Source organism: Musa acuminata, chromosome BXJ2-6 (genome assembly GCF_036884655.1).
Source record: "Musa acuminata AAA Group cultivar baxijiao chromosome BXJ2-6, Cavendish_Baxijiao_AAA, whole genome shotgun sequence".
NCBI lineage: Eukaryota > Viridiplantae > Streptophyta > Magnoliopsida > Zingiberales > Musaceae > Musa > Musa acuminata.
The window spans coordinates 10,849,376-10,869,449 of NC_088343.1; the positions used below are offsets into that span (position 1 = coordinate 10,849,376).

The 20,074-nt window shown below is 38.6% G+C and overlaps 2 protein-coding genes and 1 long non-coding RNA gene across 3 annotated transcripts; 2 read left to right on the forward strand and 1 right to left on the reverse strand.

Annotated features, from left to right (window-relative positions):
* The first annotated feature begins 408 nt into the window (after positions 1–408).
* On the forward strand, positions 409–5,481 carry LOC135613492 (WAT1-related protein At1g68170-like). Its single transcript, XM_065110525.1, has 7 exons — positions 409–776; positions 1,424–1,486; positions 2,189–2,305; positions 3,286–3,547; positions 3,634–3,792; positions 4,574–4,725; positions 4,800–5,481. Exons 1-7 carry the CDS (start codon positions 574–576, stop codon positions 5,035–5,037), a joined length of 1,194 nt encoding a protein of 397 aa, XP_064966597.1. The 5' UTR covers positions 409–573; the 3' UTR covers positions 5,038–5,481.
* A 7,103-nt stretch (positions 5,482–12,584) lies between these two features.
* On the forward strand, positions 12,585–14,376 carry LOC103987692 (protein BYPASS1-LIKE). The gene has a single exon (XM_009406072.3). It carries the CDS (start codon positions 12,859–12,861, stop codon positions 14,068–14,070), a length of 1,212 nt encoding a protein of 403 aa, XP_009404347.2. The 5' UTR covers positions 12,585–12,858; the 3' UTR covers positions 14,071–14,376.
* Positions 14,377–19,062: 4,686 nt separating this feature from the next.
* On the reverse strand, positions 19,063–20,065 carry LOC108953137 (uncharacterized). The gene is made up of 2 exons (XR_001978542.2): positions 19,929–20,065; positions 19,063–19,834 (listed from the first exon to the last, which is right to left on the reverse strand). It is a non-coding gene; the product is annotated as an uncharacterized LOC108953137 (long non-coding RNA).
* Between the last annotated feature and the right edge of the window lie 9 nt (positions 20,066–20,074).

Consider the following 20,074-nt stretch of genomic DNA (forward strand, 5'->3'; position numbering starts at 1 on the left):
TCGCTGGAGTAGCGTAACTTCCGACACGTGTCCTCACGTGGTGTATGATACCGGTGACGTCGTCTTGTCCAGTAGTTATCCGACACGTAGGCTTGAATCCTGTTCCTGCCATCGGACCGAGCCAACCACGCGGCAGATGGTGTGGTCCGGAGCGCAACAGATGCCGCGCCCAAGTAGCCAAGTTCGCCACGAACGACCGAACCGCGACGCGGGAGGGCAACACTTCGCTAACCCTTCTGAGTTCACTCTTCCATGTACCGGCCTTATCATTGAAGGAATCAGCGGGGTCCACGGAGAAGCGGACCGTGAAGCGCTGTGAAAGGCTGCGAAGAGTCATTTTGAGGTGTGAGTGCCACGCGAACCCGGCGATGAAATGTTCTCCCTCGATCTCCTCCATGCTCGCCACCGAGTGTCCAGTCTGTCTCCTCCTCGCCGTTTGTTGCGGACTTCACTGCTGGCCCATTGCATGCACGACGCCACTCCACAGCCCCAAGCGACGTCTGCCTCTCGATATATGTACTCGTGAAAGAGCCTTCGTTGTAGGTCGAAGAATACGAGAGGAGGCTCATTTGGATGATGGGAGGGAGAGACTGGAGCGACGTGGCACAAGGGCTGAAGCCGGCGGCCGCGATGGTGCTGATACAGACGTCGTTCGCCGGAGTGAACATACTGTACAAGTTGGCCTTGAACGATGGCATGGACGTGAAGGTTCTCGTCGCCTACCGATACATCTTCGCCGCCGCCTTCATCAGCCCTGTCGCGTTCTTCATAGAAAGGTATGTATATTCTCGATCTAATCGATTGCGCAAGTGTTCGATGAAACGAGTTTTGCTACCACTCGGTCAATGTCTCCGAATAGCCTATGCCCGGGTGGAGATTTCTTATGACCGGCCTTTCCATGAACAAGGTGGTTCTGCATAGACATTATAATGAACAACCCTAAGAAAGCTGTTCTCTCGTACGGCGTTGGTTTTATCTTGGCATGCTCGGGGTGAAAGGATGGCCGGATTTTTAATGGATTAAGCTTGGACGATTACAAGTCGGTGGTCTGTTGTCCAATGCATCCTGCATCTCTCGAATGGATGGGCTATTTCAAGGCTCATCTTTTGGTTTATTTCTTCCTCTTTGTTGTTCTTGTTCTGCCTTTTTTCTTCTTTAGCTTCATTTTACTTGTTCCTCTGTTCTTTCTTGATGATCATTTCGGCAAGGATGAAACGTATATTGTGGGGAAAAAAAAAAATTTTTGTCAAGTCTTTAGATCTGTGGGACAATGGGATTAAAAGCATTTTGAGTTAGTATTATCCTTTTTTGTGGATCAATTTGTACATACTATACACATGCTTCTTTCTAATGGGATAATTAATTCTATTGAAAGATCGACCATCACCTTTCCTCATGTTGTGATTTTGACTAATGGCTTCAGGAAACGAAGGCCAAAGATAACGTGGAAGATACTCGGGCTGACGTTCCTCTGTGGCTTGTTTGGGTAAGACATCACAGGATCCTCATGACAGTCACATGAAACATTTAATTGTGATGATGTGTGAAAATGATTTTGACTGTTCTTTCTCTCTCTGTCGGTCTTTCCATCTATGAACAAAAATACCTACTTTGCAATGTGACCTTGAATTTGGTACATGGCTGACATAACTTGAGATATGCATACCAATGGAGATAATTCTCTGTGGACTATCTATATATGTTCCTTATCTTCAACATCCTGAAGAAGTTTTCAGGATTCTATTGGATGCTTTTTCTTGTATTCAGCTGGTGCTGCAACACGTTTGAGTAAAGTGAATAGCTTGAATGGTTTTCTTGGTAGAAGTTGTGATAGTTGATGATGATGGTCAACTTAGAAAAAAAGAAAGAAATATTTGTAAGCTTCAATACATATATTGTTTCACTAACGTACTTAACAAAATTAGTTCCCTATTTAATGATGTTATTCATGAATGTGATGAATATGAATCTTTGCTGCCTGAGCTCTAAAGAAAAGGGCAAGGAAAGACTTTGTCGAGGTGGCAGATCTTAAAAGGAAAGGAGAAGATGAATGCATGTGATAGACAGTTGTAATGGTTTTGTTTTCCGTGACTTTCTTGAAGCTTTTCCATTCATGTCATAGATATGACTGAGTAATAGTTTCTTGTACAATGAAGCATGTATTTATGCTTCTCTTATGAATTTGCAGGGCAACTTTCGCACAAAATCTGTATGTGTCCAGTATGAAACTTACTTCGGCTACTTTCACATCTGCTATGGCCAATCTTGTTCCTGCAGTTACATTTATATTGGCTGTATCATTCAGGTTGGAACTCTGAACTTCTGAAAAAATATACTCTCTTTAATCTGTATTGCATCTGAATCTGCTAGATGTCTTTCTTCTTCTGAAATTCTTCAAAAGAAAGCTCTTAATGCTTAACTGATATTGACCATTTACTTAACGTAAGTATTTGAAATAAATACAAATTATGATCCTCTTTTGAGGAAAATCATTGCTAATTGCTGACTGCTTTTGGGAAGTTCTTCGTGCTAGACATTGACCACTTTAGAGAATGATTGTGGTTATTTCAGCAATAGCCAATTTGTTAACTTCACTAGGACACAATTTTACCAAATCACATCCATGAATATTTATCTTTGTAGATTTTTTTCTTTTCTTTTCCTGTGGTTATAGTCTTCTTGATATTTTCTTTCAATCTAGATGTATGCTTGCACTTAATAAGAAATTGCTAGATAGAATCTTAGGTACAGAATTTTACAATCCATGTTTGTTTAGATTTTGTATGGCCTGAATGCATTTGTTGATGACTTATGAGCATCCATCCATGTTTTTCATGGTCCGTATCCTTTACCATTATCATGCATTAATGACTGTTGTATGACATTTAAACAATATTAGCACTTAGGCTTTACATTAGCCTGATTGGTTGCTCACACTGTTGTCTTTTGTATGAGAAACCATTCACTAGATTTGGTGCCTTCGAAGGGAAAAAAATATTGAAGTGAGATATTGATCTCCTCAATCTCAGATTCTAGTGTTTATCATCACAAAATAACCTTTAACATTTTATTGACATCTTAACGATCAAAACAAGGAAAAAAGCTACTTCTCCAATTAGCTGAATATACAGAATCAGAAGGTGAAAGTGCTTCCTTGATTTAGCAACTCATTAGCTTGATGACATATACTGGAATACTTTCAACTAGATGATAGTTTGAGGAGAATTATGAATGGTTAAAATTCATGGACTGTCCAATATTGTACTTGTGACTTTTAACATGCAGGTTGGAAAGACTAGGAATACGAACAAATTATGGAAGAGCTAAGGTTCTAGGAACGCTCCTAGGGTTGGGTGGGGCAATGCTTCTCACCTTCTATAAGGGAGCAGGTATAGAACTTTGGTCGACAAACATCAATCTCAGTGAGCAACAGGATCATGGAGGCCACCACTTAGCAGCGCCTCACTCAGAGTCTGGTAATCGTGTCATGGGCTCATTCTTGGCAGTTGCCAGTTGTTTGTGTTACGCACTCTGGTTAATTATTCAGGTGATCTTAATGTGATGATGCCATTTTGCATTCTGAACTATATTTGTTTAACCTTCCATTTTTTTTCTGCATTCAATTGTTGTCAGGCAAAGTTGGCCGAAGCATACCCCTGTCACTACTCCAACGCAGCATTGATGTGCTTGATGGGATCCATTCAAGCTAGCATCTTGGCTCTTTGTGTTGAGAGACATAGGATTCAGTGGAGACTTGGGTTTGACATTAGGCTACTCACAGCCGCATATTCAGTAAGAGGGTTTCTTCTTCATCCTCTAGTCTTTTCTGGCAACTTAATCATATTATGTCACAGAATTATCCTTTTCCTTGGGTCTTTTATCAATCATGTTTCTCTTCATGGTTGTTCTGTTTATATATGGAGAAGTGTTTTGCTTAACCGAGCCAAATGATGAGCACCATTGCACATCAGGCCAGGGATAACAAAACTTTTTGTTGGCTGCCAACATGATCTTTCCCAAATAAAACAGCTAAGTTTTTGAGACCAAGGAATGTTTTCTTTATTGATGTGTCTCTGCATATGTTTTGCGAGTGTACCTCACATAACTGAAACGATGCCTAGTAGAATGCACCTGAGTATACTAGCAAAGAACATGATCTACCACCTAGAGAATTCGAAACCTTTTCATTGTTTTCTTGTATACTTGCCCCCTTGAACTCCATATCTGTGTGCACAAATCCTTTAATTATATTCTCATGCATAAATCATTCTCGAGTGTATGATAAAAAATCTTTAGAAATTGTATGTATTTTTTGTGCCATTTTCTTGATAAAGAGTATATATATTTTGCAAGCTATACATGAACAACAAAGAGATTCAGGCCGTTGGATATCTTGCATTTTGTTATCAAAATCTATCCTGACTTGCATTAACAAAGTACACTAACGTCAAAGGCATAGATGGCATTGAAGGTCTTCCTAACCTAGATTTGCTGTTCGCGATTTAGAAAAGATAAGCCCTTTCTGTTCACAATGTGTCTCATACATCTCTTCACTTGCTGTCCGGTGATACAGGGTATATTTGCTTCTGGGATGAGCTTTACACTCCTGGGATGGTGCATAAAGAAGAAAGGACCAGTGTATGCCTCTGTTTTCAATCCTCTGATGCTTTTACTTGTTGCCATATTGAGTTCGCTTCTACTCAATGAGAAGTTATACTTGGGATGGTAAGCTCAAATCTTTTACTTCAATCCGAGTCATAAACATCTCAAACTATTGATGATCTTCCTATCTGTCCCAGTCTGTTGGGAGCAGCTTTGATAGTAATTGGACTCTACATAGTGCTGTGGGGAAAAGGAAGAGAAGCATCCAAGATTGATGAGGAATCTCCGGCAGAAGCTACGAGGGAATCTATAGACGTAGCAGTAGCTCAAGAAGCTGCTACTGATCCAGGCTCTGGAAATGTATGCGACCCAAACATCAGGAAAGGAGAGGAGGTGAAACAGAAGGCAAACAAGCCAGGATGTAGTGGGTTTTAACAGCAAGGCAACAATCCTATTTCCTTTTTCATTAAAAGACTGAGAGATGACAATGGTGTTGACAGTTCTTGAAGAACAGATGGGTTTTACAAAGATGGAGCATGAGATACAGCTGCCAAATCCATATGTTTCCCATTGATGGAGGAGTTTTCCTCGACCATGGGTTTTTGATGAGAGAACTGCTACAGAGCTTGGGACCTGCCTTAATTAGTGCGAATAGCCTCATTCAATGGAACTGTCCCTTGGCAAAACTACTGCTTTCTCTGAGGAGAAGCTACTAATGTCGAGGTATAGAAGTGTCCTTAAAATAATGTAGTGAAGCATATGGCTTTACTGTCCTTAAAATAGATTCTGGTAACCATGTTCTATTACTTGGATGTGATTGTCAAGTGTGCAAGCAGGTTGGATGCTTATATTTATCAAATCCACAGCATTAATCTGTGCTATGCAAAGAGAGACTTGAATGATATACCGAACATGCTAGTGATTTCAAGATTCTATATGCAGGAGCTCGGTCTAAGGTGACACTGGGAAATCGTGGATTGGCATCTCATAAGCGAAAAATAAAAATAAAATAAGAATTTTTAAAGTCAAAGTACTTGTTATGCGAGGATTTGTACACGAAAAAAATTATAAAATAAAAAATTATACATATTACGTGAAAAGTGTCGAGATCGTATATTCTTGAAATTTTTAGAAAATGTTATATACAGAGATCATGTATTTCTAAAATTTTCAGATCCGATTGAGATGACGAAGAAGAACTTGTGTACTCCTGAAGTGTTATATACAGATATCGTATATTCCTGAAATTTTCAAATCCGATTGAGATGATGAAGAATAACTCGTGGGGGATCTCCATCATCACACGTTTCACAAGGCTACCGAAGTGGGTGATCACTACCTATGAACCATGTTCCTGCAAGCAACTTAACTCTTAATGAATCATATCCTTATTGGATATTGAATTTCTATCTAATTATCCAATTTGATTTTATCCGCATGATCCAAACTAAAGACTCATATCTTATATTTGTACATCTACTCGTCGTAACATCCATAATTTGTGTGTGACCCTCTAGGCTCGATATCGAGTTGGTCGTGAGTCGATCATGTCAAAACATCTTTTAACTCAAAACTTCTTTTGATATAGTAAATTATTATCTTCATAATTTACTCAACTTATCGACTATGGATATATTATGCCATTATACCATAGTCTCCAAACAATACAGAAGATCTAATCTATTGAACATGTTTATCCTTAGTTACCATGTATCTATGGGCATTTATCCATCTAATATTCCAAAAACTGTATATTAGGCATGGTAATGTCAGGCCTATATGGAATCCTATCAAAGTCTCTAATCGGATTCTCTCGAATCATTTATTCTCTCTCAATCCGAACGATTCTGAATATGGATTTTGTTTGAGCACGCATACACGGGATATTTCTCTCCCGATATCGAGAGTGGATGATCATTTATTGACATTCAATTGCCTTTGTAAGGTTGACTATCATTTTCGAGAACCAATTGTACTAGATATATAACTTTTAAACTTGTAAATCCGACATCAAAGAACGGAGTATTTATACAAGACATATTTGGTATCTCAAGTCTAAGGACCAAACTCACAATTGAGACTACAAAATCGTTGTCTGATGTCAAGTATCATTAACTATTCAACATTTCGTAAGTGGATCAATTAGTGAACTCATTTTCCAATGAGTATATGCATCATATCTCTAGTGTCATCACACGAGCGACTATGAGACCAGTCGCCTCGATTGTATGGACGAGTATATAGTACACCGGTCTATCCGATTATCTTGATGTCTTTCTCGAGTAACCAATGATCGAGATGATTTAGGGCCTATATTTAAAGGCGAATTAATCTCATTATTATGATCTCATCACAATCCGATTCCCATTGCACAAATGACATCACAATATAGATATAGATAATATGTGATAAAATGCCTATAATAACAAGCAAACATATTTATGTAGTGTGTCACAAGTGTCATTACTTACGTGATTAGTGATTAGTTTGTAGGACACATATAATTAACCGATATAACCATTTTATAATATCTATTTTTGTAAAGATAATATTTTGTTTGTGCTGGGTTATGGATAAATTAGAGATGAAACTAATAAAAATAAATATTTATTTATTTTGGATAAGTTTTGTTTGTAGTGAGTACAAACAAATATAATTAATTATATAAATTTTTTTGATAAGGGTAAAATTATTTTAGAAATGATAAAACTTATTAGGTATTTATCTAAACCGCAAGTAGTTAATGAGTGTTTATTCTTTTTAAGCATTCGGATACTTCAAGAAGATGAGTTTAGAGCTCCATCTTAACATTAGGAACCGACAATTTCGATTTCAACTAAGTCACCCTTTGGGACTAACAAATTGAGAGCTCCATTATAGTAAATCAAGAAATTCATGTTGACATTTTGACTTCACTTTAATATCTTAGCAAATCAGGTGAAGTTGATCGTCGTTCATTTTGAACCTCGAGCTCCATCCTAACAACTTACATTTACTTTAAACCTCGATCGATCCATCTCAACATCTAAGCATATTTTTAAGGATATATATTTTTTATAAAACACCACAAAAAGAAAAGGTTTAAGTTAATCATGAGATGTAATTAAAACTCGACTAATTTGGATTAGAGATATACAAATATCTAAAATATCTTTAATATTCTTATAATCATAAAACAAAAAATTAGAGGGCACTCTTGTCAATCGATGAAGATTTATGCAATGACAATATGCTAATTTTTAAAATTTATAAAAATACATTATATAAATAAAATTGGAAGAATAAATACGAAAACTAATTATATATAAATTATAAATATAAGACGCCACCGGACGACAATAAATTCGTGACTTAAGTCGCGTTAGGAAGCACCCAACCCTTATAAATCAAACTTCCCGCCCACCGGAGAGCAAAGCGTTGGGTCGGCCGCTCGTCCCCTCATATCTCATTTCCACTCCCTCCCAAATCTCCTCCCTCCTCCACCTTCTCGTTTTCCCTTCTCTTTCCGTCCGTCCTCATCGGGTCATCGCAGCAGCTACTCGGGGTCCCTTCACGCCGATTCCTGATCCAGCGCACCGTCAAGAACGAGGTGGGATCTCTGTAGAATCCAATGTTATTGGGATCGTTGTTCGGTCGTAAGGAACAGTCATTTCAATGTTGTCTTCCTATTTGTTTAGGTTGATCTTGATCTGGGTGACACTTCTTTCTTATTGCCAAACCTAGATTGGTCGGTTCTTAGGGTTATAGTTCGTATGTAGAAATATTTAGGGTTTGTGTCATAGTTTTTAATCAAGCATTATAAGGATCCTGCAAGAATTATTATGTGAAACGTATCTTCACTTTAGGAGAGGAAAAAAAAGGTGATTAAAAGGAAAACCATTCAGATTAGCATTGTGATGTAAGATGTGTTACGATAGCTTTTCGTTCACTTCGATGGTAATGGAGTAGATATTGCTGGATTTATTGAATCCTTAGTCATGATAGTTCCTTCGAGCTGTGTGATACATGAATTGAGATTCCCTGTATTTTGTATCATAGTTATGGATGCCATCTTTGAGCAAATCGAAATCATAATTAATTTCTTTTATATATTTTTTGGGAATAGTATGATCCTCCAAGAATCTCCCGAGAAAATTACTTGGGTCAAATGCTTAGACACCATCTCCATAACAAACAACCTCGGAACCTCTTCAAGAACAAGAGAGAAACCAACCCTCACCCAGGGCTTGATCGAGATCAACAATAGCATAGTAAGCATGCAAATCATCTCTGTTTTAGTTTTATTCAGATTTGACATTTTCCACAGTGTTTAAGGGAGTGGGGAGCAGTATAAAAAACAATAATCTGTCTAGCTGGTCAAAATTTTTTCTCAGTTTTACACAATGGATTTTAATGTGACATTGGATTCATTGGGTAGGTTACCATTTACTATCGTGATTTATGTATTTTATTCTTTAAATGATGATTTATGACTTTTCTTGAATTGCATTATGGAGATTAATTATTTTATTCTTGTTCGTGAAGATTTATGTCTCATTTGTTAGCGTCAAGTATCTGAACAAAAAAAGTTAATAATAGGACTCTGATGTTGTTTTCTCTGCTTTTGAACTTTTATTTCTTTATTTGTGCAGGAACCAGTTCCTTTCGGTGGTTATAACTTAAGTAATTAGTTCTTAATTGTTGGACTAGTGGGCAAATCACAGTGTTGCACTTGAAACATGAATCCTTGGAGAAATAGATATAGGTTGTTTGAGTCATGCAAAGAATCCAGGTATGAATCTACTTGCCCCCGTTAGCTTTCTAACAGTTTTACTTAAATTACTTCTAGAACAAATTAAAGGAATGAAAATTTCTGGACTTTGATAAAACAAAAGATGACATTCAAGTCTTTTTTTCTGGCCTTCGATTTGCAGATTTATAAATTCATAATTTATTATTTTTTAATTTTTTTTCCCTTTCCATCTCTTGATATATTTTTATTATTTGCTCTTGTTAATATATTTAACCATTTTGCATTATTACATTTTGTTATCAACTTGACAATGTTTCTTCTGACTAATGACAGGCTCTGGGACCTTAGAATTTTAGTGCTCCTTGAGTATTTAATAACATTATTAATTTAGGATGAATTGGTGGTACAGTCCATGTATGATTCACACTTTCAGTTGTAAAACCCTTGAAGAATAGCACCTTAATCCCACTTTGCTACCACAAAGAACTTGTTTGAGTAATTGGGTAGATGTGAGATGGCATTTCACCATTTCAATGGTTTTCCATGATATAGGATAGAGCATGCTTTAGTTTATTTATGCCTCTTTATAATTACCTCATTCTGGTAGGTTTTAGCAACATATTTTCTGCCTAATGCATTTGGTTTTCTATGCATCACACCAGGCTAGCTGCTTAATAAGTAAATGACTGTATTTTCTCTGCTTTCTGGAGTTGTTTTAGTCTATGGTTTCCTAATATTAGGTTAGCTATTTTCTATCATCTGATTCATGCATGCTTGAATTCACTAATCTATTTTATCGGCATAAATATGTAATATACTTGTTCCTCTAGTCCTTCAAAATAAAATGTTAATGATTGTTTTCTGCACACAACACACACAGACATATATGTTGTGTTATTATTCCCTTTTAATTGGATTATATTTAGGTTTCTGCTGGCTAGGCTAGTTACAAAAGGTCTCCAGCTCTCTTAATTTCATCCCTTCTGCCTTCACTGGCATTTGATCGCTTCTCTGCATTCCTGACAGATAAGCATTGTTGTTTCCCATAACTTAGGAAGCATTATTTTCTTTGCTGCTAGTTAAGAAATAAAAGGAAAACTATAATACCCCAATTAGTCTCACATCGAAAGACAACAAAGATTAGGATTAGCTTATAAAAATATGATGAGTGTATTATGATAACTTTAACTTAAACATTTTGGTCAGTGGTTTGGATCAAACGGAATTATAGGTTAGTTAATCCACGGGTCATAATAAAAGCAACATATATATGGCTCTGGATGGAACATCCAGCAGCTTAACTGTTTTTCTCATTCTCTTTCTTCCTGTCAAAATCATCCTATCAAGCTTATGCAGGCAATGCTTGTTAATGCTGGCAATGGAAGGAAATTACTCATTCAGAGAAGGGTGGGTTTGATTGACTAGAATTTAGTACCGTATAATTTTTCTCAGGCTTTTCTCTTGAACAAAACTCGAATCTTTTTTGTCATCAAAAGTTTGTCATACTTTGAACGTAAACCAGTTGAATTTGGCGAACCTACTCGTCAATGATAATGACCATTCAGTCCTCTCTGTGTATCTTGGTGTTGTCTAGAGTAAAACAGACCTTTTTGACAAATTCTCATTTAGTGAGGAGAAAACTTGTTTGATCAATGAATAAGCCTTCAGCTCTTACTAGAATCTAAGTATGTTACTGTCAAACAAAGTGACCGATATGACAAACCTTTCTTTTGTACAAAATTTACTGGTTTGCTTATGTTTTCCATTACCACTGATGACATTTTTAATCATTACACCATATTTCGAGCTCGGCTTCTTTCATGAACATGTCTCTGTTAAACAAATTCTCAGGTGAAGAGTTCCCCTTGGTATGTTGTTTTTGCCCGTACTGTCGGTGTTATCGTCATGTCAGCCCAATCAAAGCAAAATTGCTAGCGGCATTTAATTGGCTGCACCTTTTCTTCGTTTAGGCTACTGTCAGCAGTTTCCCGAGCGAGCACTCTCCACAGGATCGCTTCCGGAGGTCAGTATTGCAGCATTCTACTACATTTAATTACTATCAAATTTAGTTTCCTTCGTAAGAACAATAGAAAATAACTTACTTTGCCTCCTATTTAGATGGTTTATATATTTTGTTCCAGTCTGGTGAGCGGCTGGTATTTAAGGATTTGTGCTTACCGCTTACGTTGAGGTCCACTGTGGCTTGAATGGTCTTATTTGCCTAGTGTCGGTTCTTCTTGTCGTGATCTGTCACACGTGCTCACCTAGCACTTTGTTTGAACCTCTAGCCTATAGTCTCGAGAACCTCTATCCGCTTGCTTTCCCTAACCCTCAACTCTGTCAATAAGAACAAGGAAAGCCTGTTGGACTTGGACGAAAGCCTCTTGCTTTGTGCCCAATGCCGTTGTTGCTTTCCATGATCCTATTGAATCACGAGTAAGTTGCGTTCTTCGAGACCTCAGCTGCTGGTTGGTGCCCAGACCAAACTGTAAGGTTGATTAATTCATATCATTCTTCAGTAATTTTTGAAAGGTCGATTAGTTGGACCTCATATGACTTGGTGCTGATTCATGTATTATACAAGGATCAACCACCTTCTTAATATATTTTAGATGTCATTAGAGATATATGTAAATGTTTGACTTTCTCTCTGGACTATTAAGTTATCAGACGAACTAATCTAGTGGACTTCTAGTCTGAAGGATAAAGAAAACTCGGTGGTTTTGCGCACCACCATCTTCTTTGAGACGCGGGATGTTGGACCTGTTCTGAATTCTTCGGAACCGCGTGGGGTAGATGAACTACCTCAAAAGCCCTCCTATATTGCGTATGGTATTTTTGGGGCTACGGGGGCTTTTCGGTCCACGAAGTTTTATCCTTCTCAAAACATTAAATCGCGCGCGACCTCGGCCCGGTCGACATCATCCAAAGCGACAGCTGTGCGTCTCCCTGACTCCACGGCGTACGCGCGCACCGAATCAGCTGTCCGGGTAATGGATCCTGTGCGGGGTAGCTTTGAGATCCGTAGACACAGATCTCAAAGCGCAAATGACACTGGAGTCCTGCTGCTACGCGGATGCGCCGTGTCGTGCTCGCGTCTCGCCCGCGTTCCACTCGGCCACCGGCTCTTCGGTTCTCTCTCTCCGCGGTTAATTTTGGCAAACCATGTCATCTTATTTTAAGTGGGGTACGATAGTTTAGTGAGACAGAATACGTGGCTGTCGCACTCCTTTTTCTTCTTTTTAATTGACCCCTCGTTGAGAATATTTTTGTCCGCGTATTTGTTCCTACGAGGGGAGAAGGTGAACGCCCCCTCCATTTAAGCCGCCTCCTCTCCTCTCGTCATCCGACACTGGGGGCTCCAAGCAAGCAGCCCAGCAACCATAGAACCTCGACGACCTCCGTCGGTATCCACATTACACTCGCCATCCCCAAATCTCTTCTGTTCTCTTCCCGTCTCTGGCCTCATCCTAAAACATCTCGTGCTCTGTAAGGATGAATTGAGTGGTCTGATTCCTTCGAGAATGCCAGTCTCCGTCTACCAGGGCTTCCCATCCTCCTCCTCGGTCTCCTTTGTCTTCCTTGGCCGCTCCATCCGAAGCATCCGCGCCGATTCTGTTCACCGCATGAACGCCCACCACCACATGGCCACCGCCGAGCAACAGGAGCTGTGCGCCTTCCAGCGCTGCGTCGCAGACCACTTCTTGGACCTCTCTGCCGTCGGTGCCGACGGCCTTTTGTCACTCTCCTGGGTCCGCAAGCTCCTTCACGCCTTCCTCGTGTGCCACGAGGAGTTCCGGGCGCTTCTCGTCGACCGCTGGGCGCTCATTGCCTTGCCACCCCTCGAACACCTCATCGCCGACTTCTCCGACCGGGCCGTCAAGGCCCTCGACATCTGCAATGCCGTCCGCGACGGTGTCAACCAGCTCCGCCGCTTGCTGGCCCAACTTGAGATCGTGGTCGCAGCGCTCGGCCCTGCCGCCGCCTCCACGTCCCGCCGCAGAATCGGCGAGGGCCAGCTCCGCCGCTCCCGCAAGGCCCTCGGTGAAGTTGCCGTCGTGCTCGACGACAAGGACGCCAGCTCAATCCTCTCCCACAGCAACCGCTCCTTCGGCCGCAGCGGCAACGCCGACCCCTTTCCCTCGCCGAGCGGCGGCCGTCGCTCCTCCCACTTCCGCTCCACCTCCTCTACCGTGTCCCGCTCGTGGTCAGCCGCGCGGCAGCTGCAGGCCATCGGAAGCAACACGACCGCACCTCGAGGCCACGAGGTCGACGCCAGCGCCGGTCTTGCGGTGCCCATTTACACGATGACCGCTGTGCTCCTGTTTTCGATGCACTCCCTGGTGGCTGCGATCCCTTGCCGGGACCGCGGCCTCCAGGCCCACTTCTCCGTCCCGCGCACGTTTCCGTGGTCAGCGCCCATCGTATCTCTCCACATGCGGATCATGGAGGAGTCGAAGAAGAAGGATCGGAGGAACTCAGCCGGGCTGCTGAAGGAGATCCAACAGATCGAAAGGTGTACGCACCAATTGAGCGAGCTGCTAGACACCATTCAGCTCCCGATGTCAGAGGAGGAGGAGAAAGAGGTGAGGCAAAGGGTGGAGGAGTTATCAGAGGTCTGCGATGCCTTGAAGGATGGGCTTGATCCGTTGGAACGTCAGGTCAGGGAGGTCTTCCTCCGGATCGTGCGCAGCCATACTGAGAGCCTCGATTGCTTGTCTCATACCGCGCAATGAAATCTCCCATTTTCGTTCCTGTGACAGGAACCGCTGCCTAATGTTGATGACATATGGGAAGGTGAAGGAATTGAAGTAGAGCAAATGCCCCTTCATTCGCACCGATAATTAGGTGGTCGCTTTTGTATCTACCATTATATTTTGTGTCCAAGGAAAATGATTGCGTGTTTCTGCTACTGGTAATCCTAAAAGGCTCTGCAGCAGAGTGTTAGCCTTTCTTTCCCATTTACATATCTTGAACCCTTGATGGAAATAGTCAACTAAGGAATGCTTGGGTTTTGTTTCCTTCTTCCCGAGCTTTGTGGATGTTTGGATTTAATCCTTGCGAAAATTTTGTTTGGAATGAAATTTTTTGCTTACTTGATATAAAAGAAGTATACTATACTTGCAAAGCTGTGTTGTTTTGTCTTAGTTTTTGATATAATCTACACCTATGAATTGAGTTTTGGATTTTGCAGAATGTTGTCTCTGTCACTGATAAACTATGTAGGCCTATCTCGTATGACTTCTGCATAATAATAAGTCAGTCCTTTTTTAATGTGCTGTGTAGTTAACAATAATATGTCAAAGATGGTGGCTCATGACTAGTAAAAATATATCTAGAACAGTGTAAGGGAGCAGTGGCCGAGATAATCTTAGTGTCACATGTGGAAGGTTCAGTTAGGAAACAGGGTCCTTTCTCTTCTTCAAACATTGATTGGACTTCTTGGAAACAGATATCAAGCTTTATGTGCCACACTTCTCAATCGTATGCAATTGATATGTAGCCTGTAATTCACATTGATGGTTTTTTTGCCTTGCAAGACTAAGTGCTTATCTAAAAAATATTGTAAATTTAGCAGGTCACACTGGTATGCTGTTGTGGTTGTGCTATGCTATTGTTTTGAAAGTAATTTGATCTTGAAAATATTTGTGGTAGTTGCAAACGTTTAATATAAACACTTGAATAGGGATGATGATGCCTCTGCTCATTTCTTTCTTTACTGTTTTAGATGTGCAATTGATGTAGGAGAAATAGAGAGAAAGTAAAAGAGGAGTGAGATTAGAGATTAAAGAAAGAAACAAAAAAGTATGAGATCAGATATTACAGTGAAGATAAAAAGAGAGGAGACACATTAGAGATGAGAGAGGAGAGAAAGATACTAGAAGAGAGATGTAATTTTTTTATTTAAATATGAAGTAACTCATCCATCCATAAAGTCCGAGTAATCTCTTAAAGAATTATTAGTATGTAATATAGAAATCTAAAATATGATTTCTAGGATATCTAAGCAATAAATGATTATATTTAATACAAGAGTGTCTTTAATACAAAAATAGTCTTTAGATCAAAATATTTTTAAATTTTAAACACAACTCTTAAAATTTTTAGACCAATTAATTGATAATTTTTTGTTAATTTTTTTAATTAGAATATTTTTTTTTTGAAATTTTTTGTAAAGTTAGATGATTTTTCATCATTCTTGCCTAGTAAAAAGGAATTCAACTCTGAATAGTGAGATGATAATGCTATTTGATAAGAAAGTGTTAGATAATGCTAATAATAGACATAATAAGATGGTCATGAAGAATGGCTTTTATATTATCCTTGTGTAATGGGATAATCCGTGCTTTGGGAGAACTGTCATCTACATAAACATTAGTAAATAAAGGAGGGTCAAAAGTTTAGAGTTAAATCCTTCATATTAAAAATTAGATTAATATTTAAGTCAGAAGGCAAATGAAGTATATGTGTATTAGATCTTAATTTTTAGATAATGGCAAAAGCGCTAACTCAAATGGGTAATTTTTTAAATGAGTTTTAGAGAATATCTCAAAATGTATTTGAACCAAGACATAATCACCAACTTGAAAATTCTTGACTTGTATATTAGCAGCAAGTTTATAATATTTATTATTTAGGCTAATTTTATGTAATTTCAATATGCAAATCATGAATATGTTGAGCAAAGGAGTGGGTTGTTTCCGAGACATAATAGTTAAGCAGAATACGTGTAAGGTCAATGGTATGTTGGATTTTCTGCAAGGATGACAACTCATTAGTAATTTCGAGGGTATGATATTAGAAAAATTATTTAATAATAATTTAATCTTAGGAGTTAGGTTAGGAATAGTGTAAGCACTAAAACTTTTTTTAGCAACCATAGCCATACAAAATTTATTATCTAGGCTTCTTATTTTAAAAGATTTAAGATCTAATAAGTGAAGTCCCATGATAATTGGGATTTGTAGAAGATATTTAAGAGTTCTTATTTTTTTAATAGTTTTATTGGTTGTAAAATAATATTTTTATCTTTGTCTTCAAAGATATAATGTGACATCTATTATGACAATAATGATACTGAAATGGAGATAGAATTAATAGTTGAATGAGTTCGACGATTGATGGTTGGGTTAGGATTATTACTAATAGTAGATATTTTGGTTTGATAAAGTTACTTGCGGCAGATTGAAAAATAGTTTTATTGTCGAGAGATTGAAAAAATACTTGACGAATTGGATAAAGTTTGATGTACTTCTCAATCTTAATGGTTTGTCGGGATGGCTACCTGGTATCGAAAAAACTAAGGGAGACTTATTGTTGGATGTCAAACCTCAACCCATTAATAAATATTTAGATTTGATCCTCTTCTGTTTTATACATAAAGAAAAGTTTCTGGCTAAATACTTTGCTACATTAGAATCCAACTATTTAATATTTAATAATTATTCCGCTATCTAACCAATCGGGTCAAACCAATTATCAAAGTTTAACACATTCTCTTTTGACTCTTCTAGGCATTTTTCGTATATTGTTAGCAAATTAAACCTATTGACTAATTACTCGAGTTTGTAGATTTTTAATAGGTTCTAGGAATTTATCAAAATCTTGGTTATCAGGAATTATTAGAGCATGATTGTGAATATATCATATGAGTAGACCTAAGATTTGTTTGAACTGAGGCTTGAGGGGTAAGTAAAATTTCTTCTTAATTTGAATCTATGAATAATGGAGAATGGACATATTGCCTAACTGACTCATCAACCTCTTTATTTATGGAATCATCTTTCAAAGTGTTGGAGAGCTCTTAGGACTTGGGTCATATAGTCATATAATTGATTTAACATTATGTCAGGATTTGCTAGCTTAGTCCTAAGGGTATCTACCTTATTTAGTTAGTTTAAGGATTTATCAGGATTGATTTGATTTTCACTTCATCAAGTTATGATTTTAACTAATGCTATTGACAAATTATCTCTTGGCAATGAGGTTATTAATTATTGCATTGCATAAAGTAGAAATATAATATTTTAAATAATTATAACTTTTTCTCTCACTTTTTGTTTTGATTATTTTTGATGATTTTTAAGGTTATTAATTTAGTGACACTATAGTTGTTGCCAAAAGAAGAGAGAGGATGATAAATAAATAAAAAAAGGGGAGAGAAGCGATGAAAATCATGATCTATTGAAATATATAAATTTTTTGATAAAAAATATTAGTAAAATTTTTAAAAATTTATCTGGCAATATGAGCTATGAGGTCCATCAATTCCGTAGGGACAATCGTTCTAAAGTTCATCTCCACATGTAAGGGGTTGACCTCGAGATATAAGGTTCCATAAGTAACATTGCTATTGAATGAAGCTATCAGTTGGGGCCCATTGAGGTACATGGTAGGTTTTTTCTGATAGGCTCTAATACTAAGAACAAAGTAGAGAAAAAAAGAATGGAAAAAAAAGAAAAAAAGCATGAGATTAGATATTAAATATTTGAGAAAAAGACAAATGAAATTAGAGAAGAGAAATATGAAGTAAGTTTTTTTTTATATGCTCCTCTATTTATAGGGGTGTAGGGGTTTTATAATGAATGAAGGTAATAATTTTCATGAGTAATCTCCTAAGGAATTAATATGTATTTTAAAAATTTAAAATATATAAATAATAAATGAGTGTACTTAACATAAGAATCCACTTAATATAAAAGGAGTTCTTGTAAATACTAAAATATTTTTCAATCTTCAACATTACTTTTAGAATTTTTAAGTCAACTAATTAATAATTTTTTATTAATTTTTTTTTTTAAATTATAAAACTATATGATTCTCCGTCAGCTTACCTTTGGTTAATACATCAATTTGACATAAGCATCAATGTTCATAGCTTCTTTCTTTACTGCTCTTGTTTGTGCCGAGTCTACATCAAGAATTGTCATATTGTGGCACGAGGACATACTGATAACTTCATTTTTCTTGTTTTCTTGCATGTTGTCGATCCCATAAAATGTCATCGAAGTCATAGATGTGCACAATCAAATTGCTCTAATCTCTGACAATGAGTTGTAAGTTCAAGAGCTCCCTCCCCCTTATCCTTTACTATGGTTATTTAAGGCCAAGTTGTGTGATTTACTTTGCACTTCTCTGTGTTAATGACCTATCACTAACATTACTTTGTAGTTAAAACGGGTGCTTGAATATGATAAATAACATATTTATACATTCTTTAAATGATGTGCTTGAATACGGAGACCAGGATTACAGAGTTCAAAAATCAAATGGGCTGAGCTATGATCGGCTGCTATGGTCCAAATTTACCATTTGTGAACTTTTTAACCTCAAAATCTACTATTTGTAACCTCAAATGGGCTTGCAACTTGGACATCTTTCATTTTGCTGTGACAACTACTTTGTTGGATTTTGATTTTTGGAGCCAACCAAGATTCATTTTCAAGTTTATCTTAGGTTAAGATGGCATCCGAATACAAAATATTTGAGTTAAAATCTTCTAGGAATTATGTCAGTCTATAAGATACATGTTACTTAGTCAGTAGGATATGTGACCCTTGGGTTGAGACGGTGGTGGTTAATGTCTTGAATAATTGCATGCATTGTCCGACTATAACTGAGATCACGAAGTTGTGTGCTATCGTTTGCTTACTTATATGGACATATGAAGTATGATCGAGGTTAGATATTTGATGTATCTGTAAACATCCTACTTTCACATTGATGCGTTTGTTCAGCATAAAAAATACATATAAAGTACTTCAAAAATAGATCATGTTAGATCAATTTTATCAAGTCGGAATTATAGATCAAATTTGATCTGATCAATATCCCAAATATCCAGATTGATTTGGGAACGTCCATGATGCCAGTTCGCGACTGCCCAATAAGGAAGGTATGACACTTGTGCCATATGGAGACATGCCGATGACTCGCCTCGCCTCGCCTCGCCTGTCACCCTTCTATTCTTTGCAGATAGTGCTACTGCAAACGAAGCTGGACCAGACAGCATATTCCATCAAACTTGCTCCCATCCCATCCAGATAGCAAGCCGTCGCATTCAGATGCACAGCCTTCCGCATATATGCCACGTTCAATGGATTCCCACCACAACCCCAAAATCGATCCAAAGAGCAGCGCACACACCCGTGTCCTCCTCGTTGCAGTGACCGTATGCCCGCTATGTGTTCGACGTAATTCATCTCGTACGATCCGACGCCTTCGCCTGCAGCGCCCCCACACGCGCCCGCCCGCCCGCCAGCCATGACGACCGACCACCGTTGAGGCGAGGCGTTGGATCGATGCAGGCGCTAGCTGTCGCACCGTGGGCTCGGGATCACGCGCTCCCAACAGATGTGTGCAAGCTAATACTCCTCCCACTGCTTTCACTGTGCACGCTTTAGGTGTCACACCATGTGGTGGCGATGGTGTCATGTCTCGGAGTCTCACGGCAAGGAGAAGTCACACTCTTCACATGTGGGGCCACAGTCCAAGCCAATCCTGATTCAGGTACGCCGCAACGGTGCGTCGGAAACGTCGTTTTAGTTGTTTCTTATCCTTAAAACCGAAAATACGAACAAAGAATAAATCATACCCGTTAGCCTTACCCGTCGCCGGGCACTTGGACAATGGTATGTGAGGCTAGGCAAAGCGGCATGCTGTGGGCCCGGCGATGGCCCAGTTCGCTGCCTCCAATCATGGGATGAACCGGGACGGGCCGAAAGCGGGTATATTCCTTAC

Coding starts and splice junctions, on each gene's coding strand:
- LOC135613492 (XM_065110525.1), top strand. CDS start 574: ATGATGGGAGGGAGAGACTGGAGCGACGTGGCACAAGGGCTGAAGCCG. Junction 3,793..4,573: donor TACTCACAGCCGCATATTCA/GTAAGAGGGTTT, acceptor CCGGTGATACAG/GGTATATTTGCTTCTGGGAT. Junction 4,726..4,799: donor GAGAAGTTATACTTGGGATG/GTAAGCTCAAAT, acceptor TATCTGTCCCAG/TCTGTTGGGAGCAGCTTTGA.
- LOC103987692 (XM_009406072.3), top strand. CDS start 12,859: ATGCCAGTCTCCGTCTACCAGGGCTTCCCATCCTCCTCCTCGGTCTCC.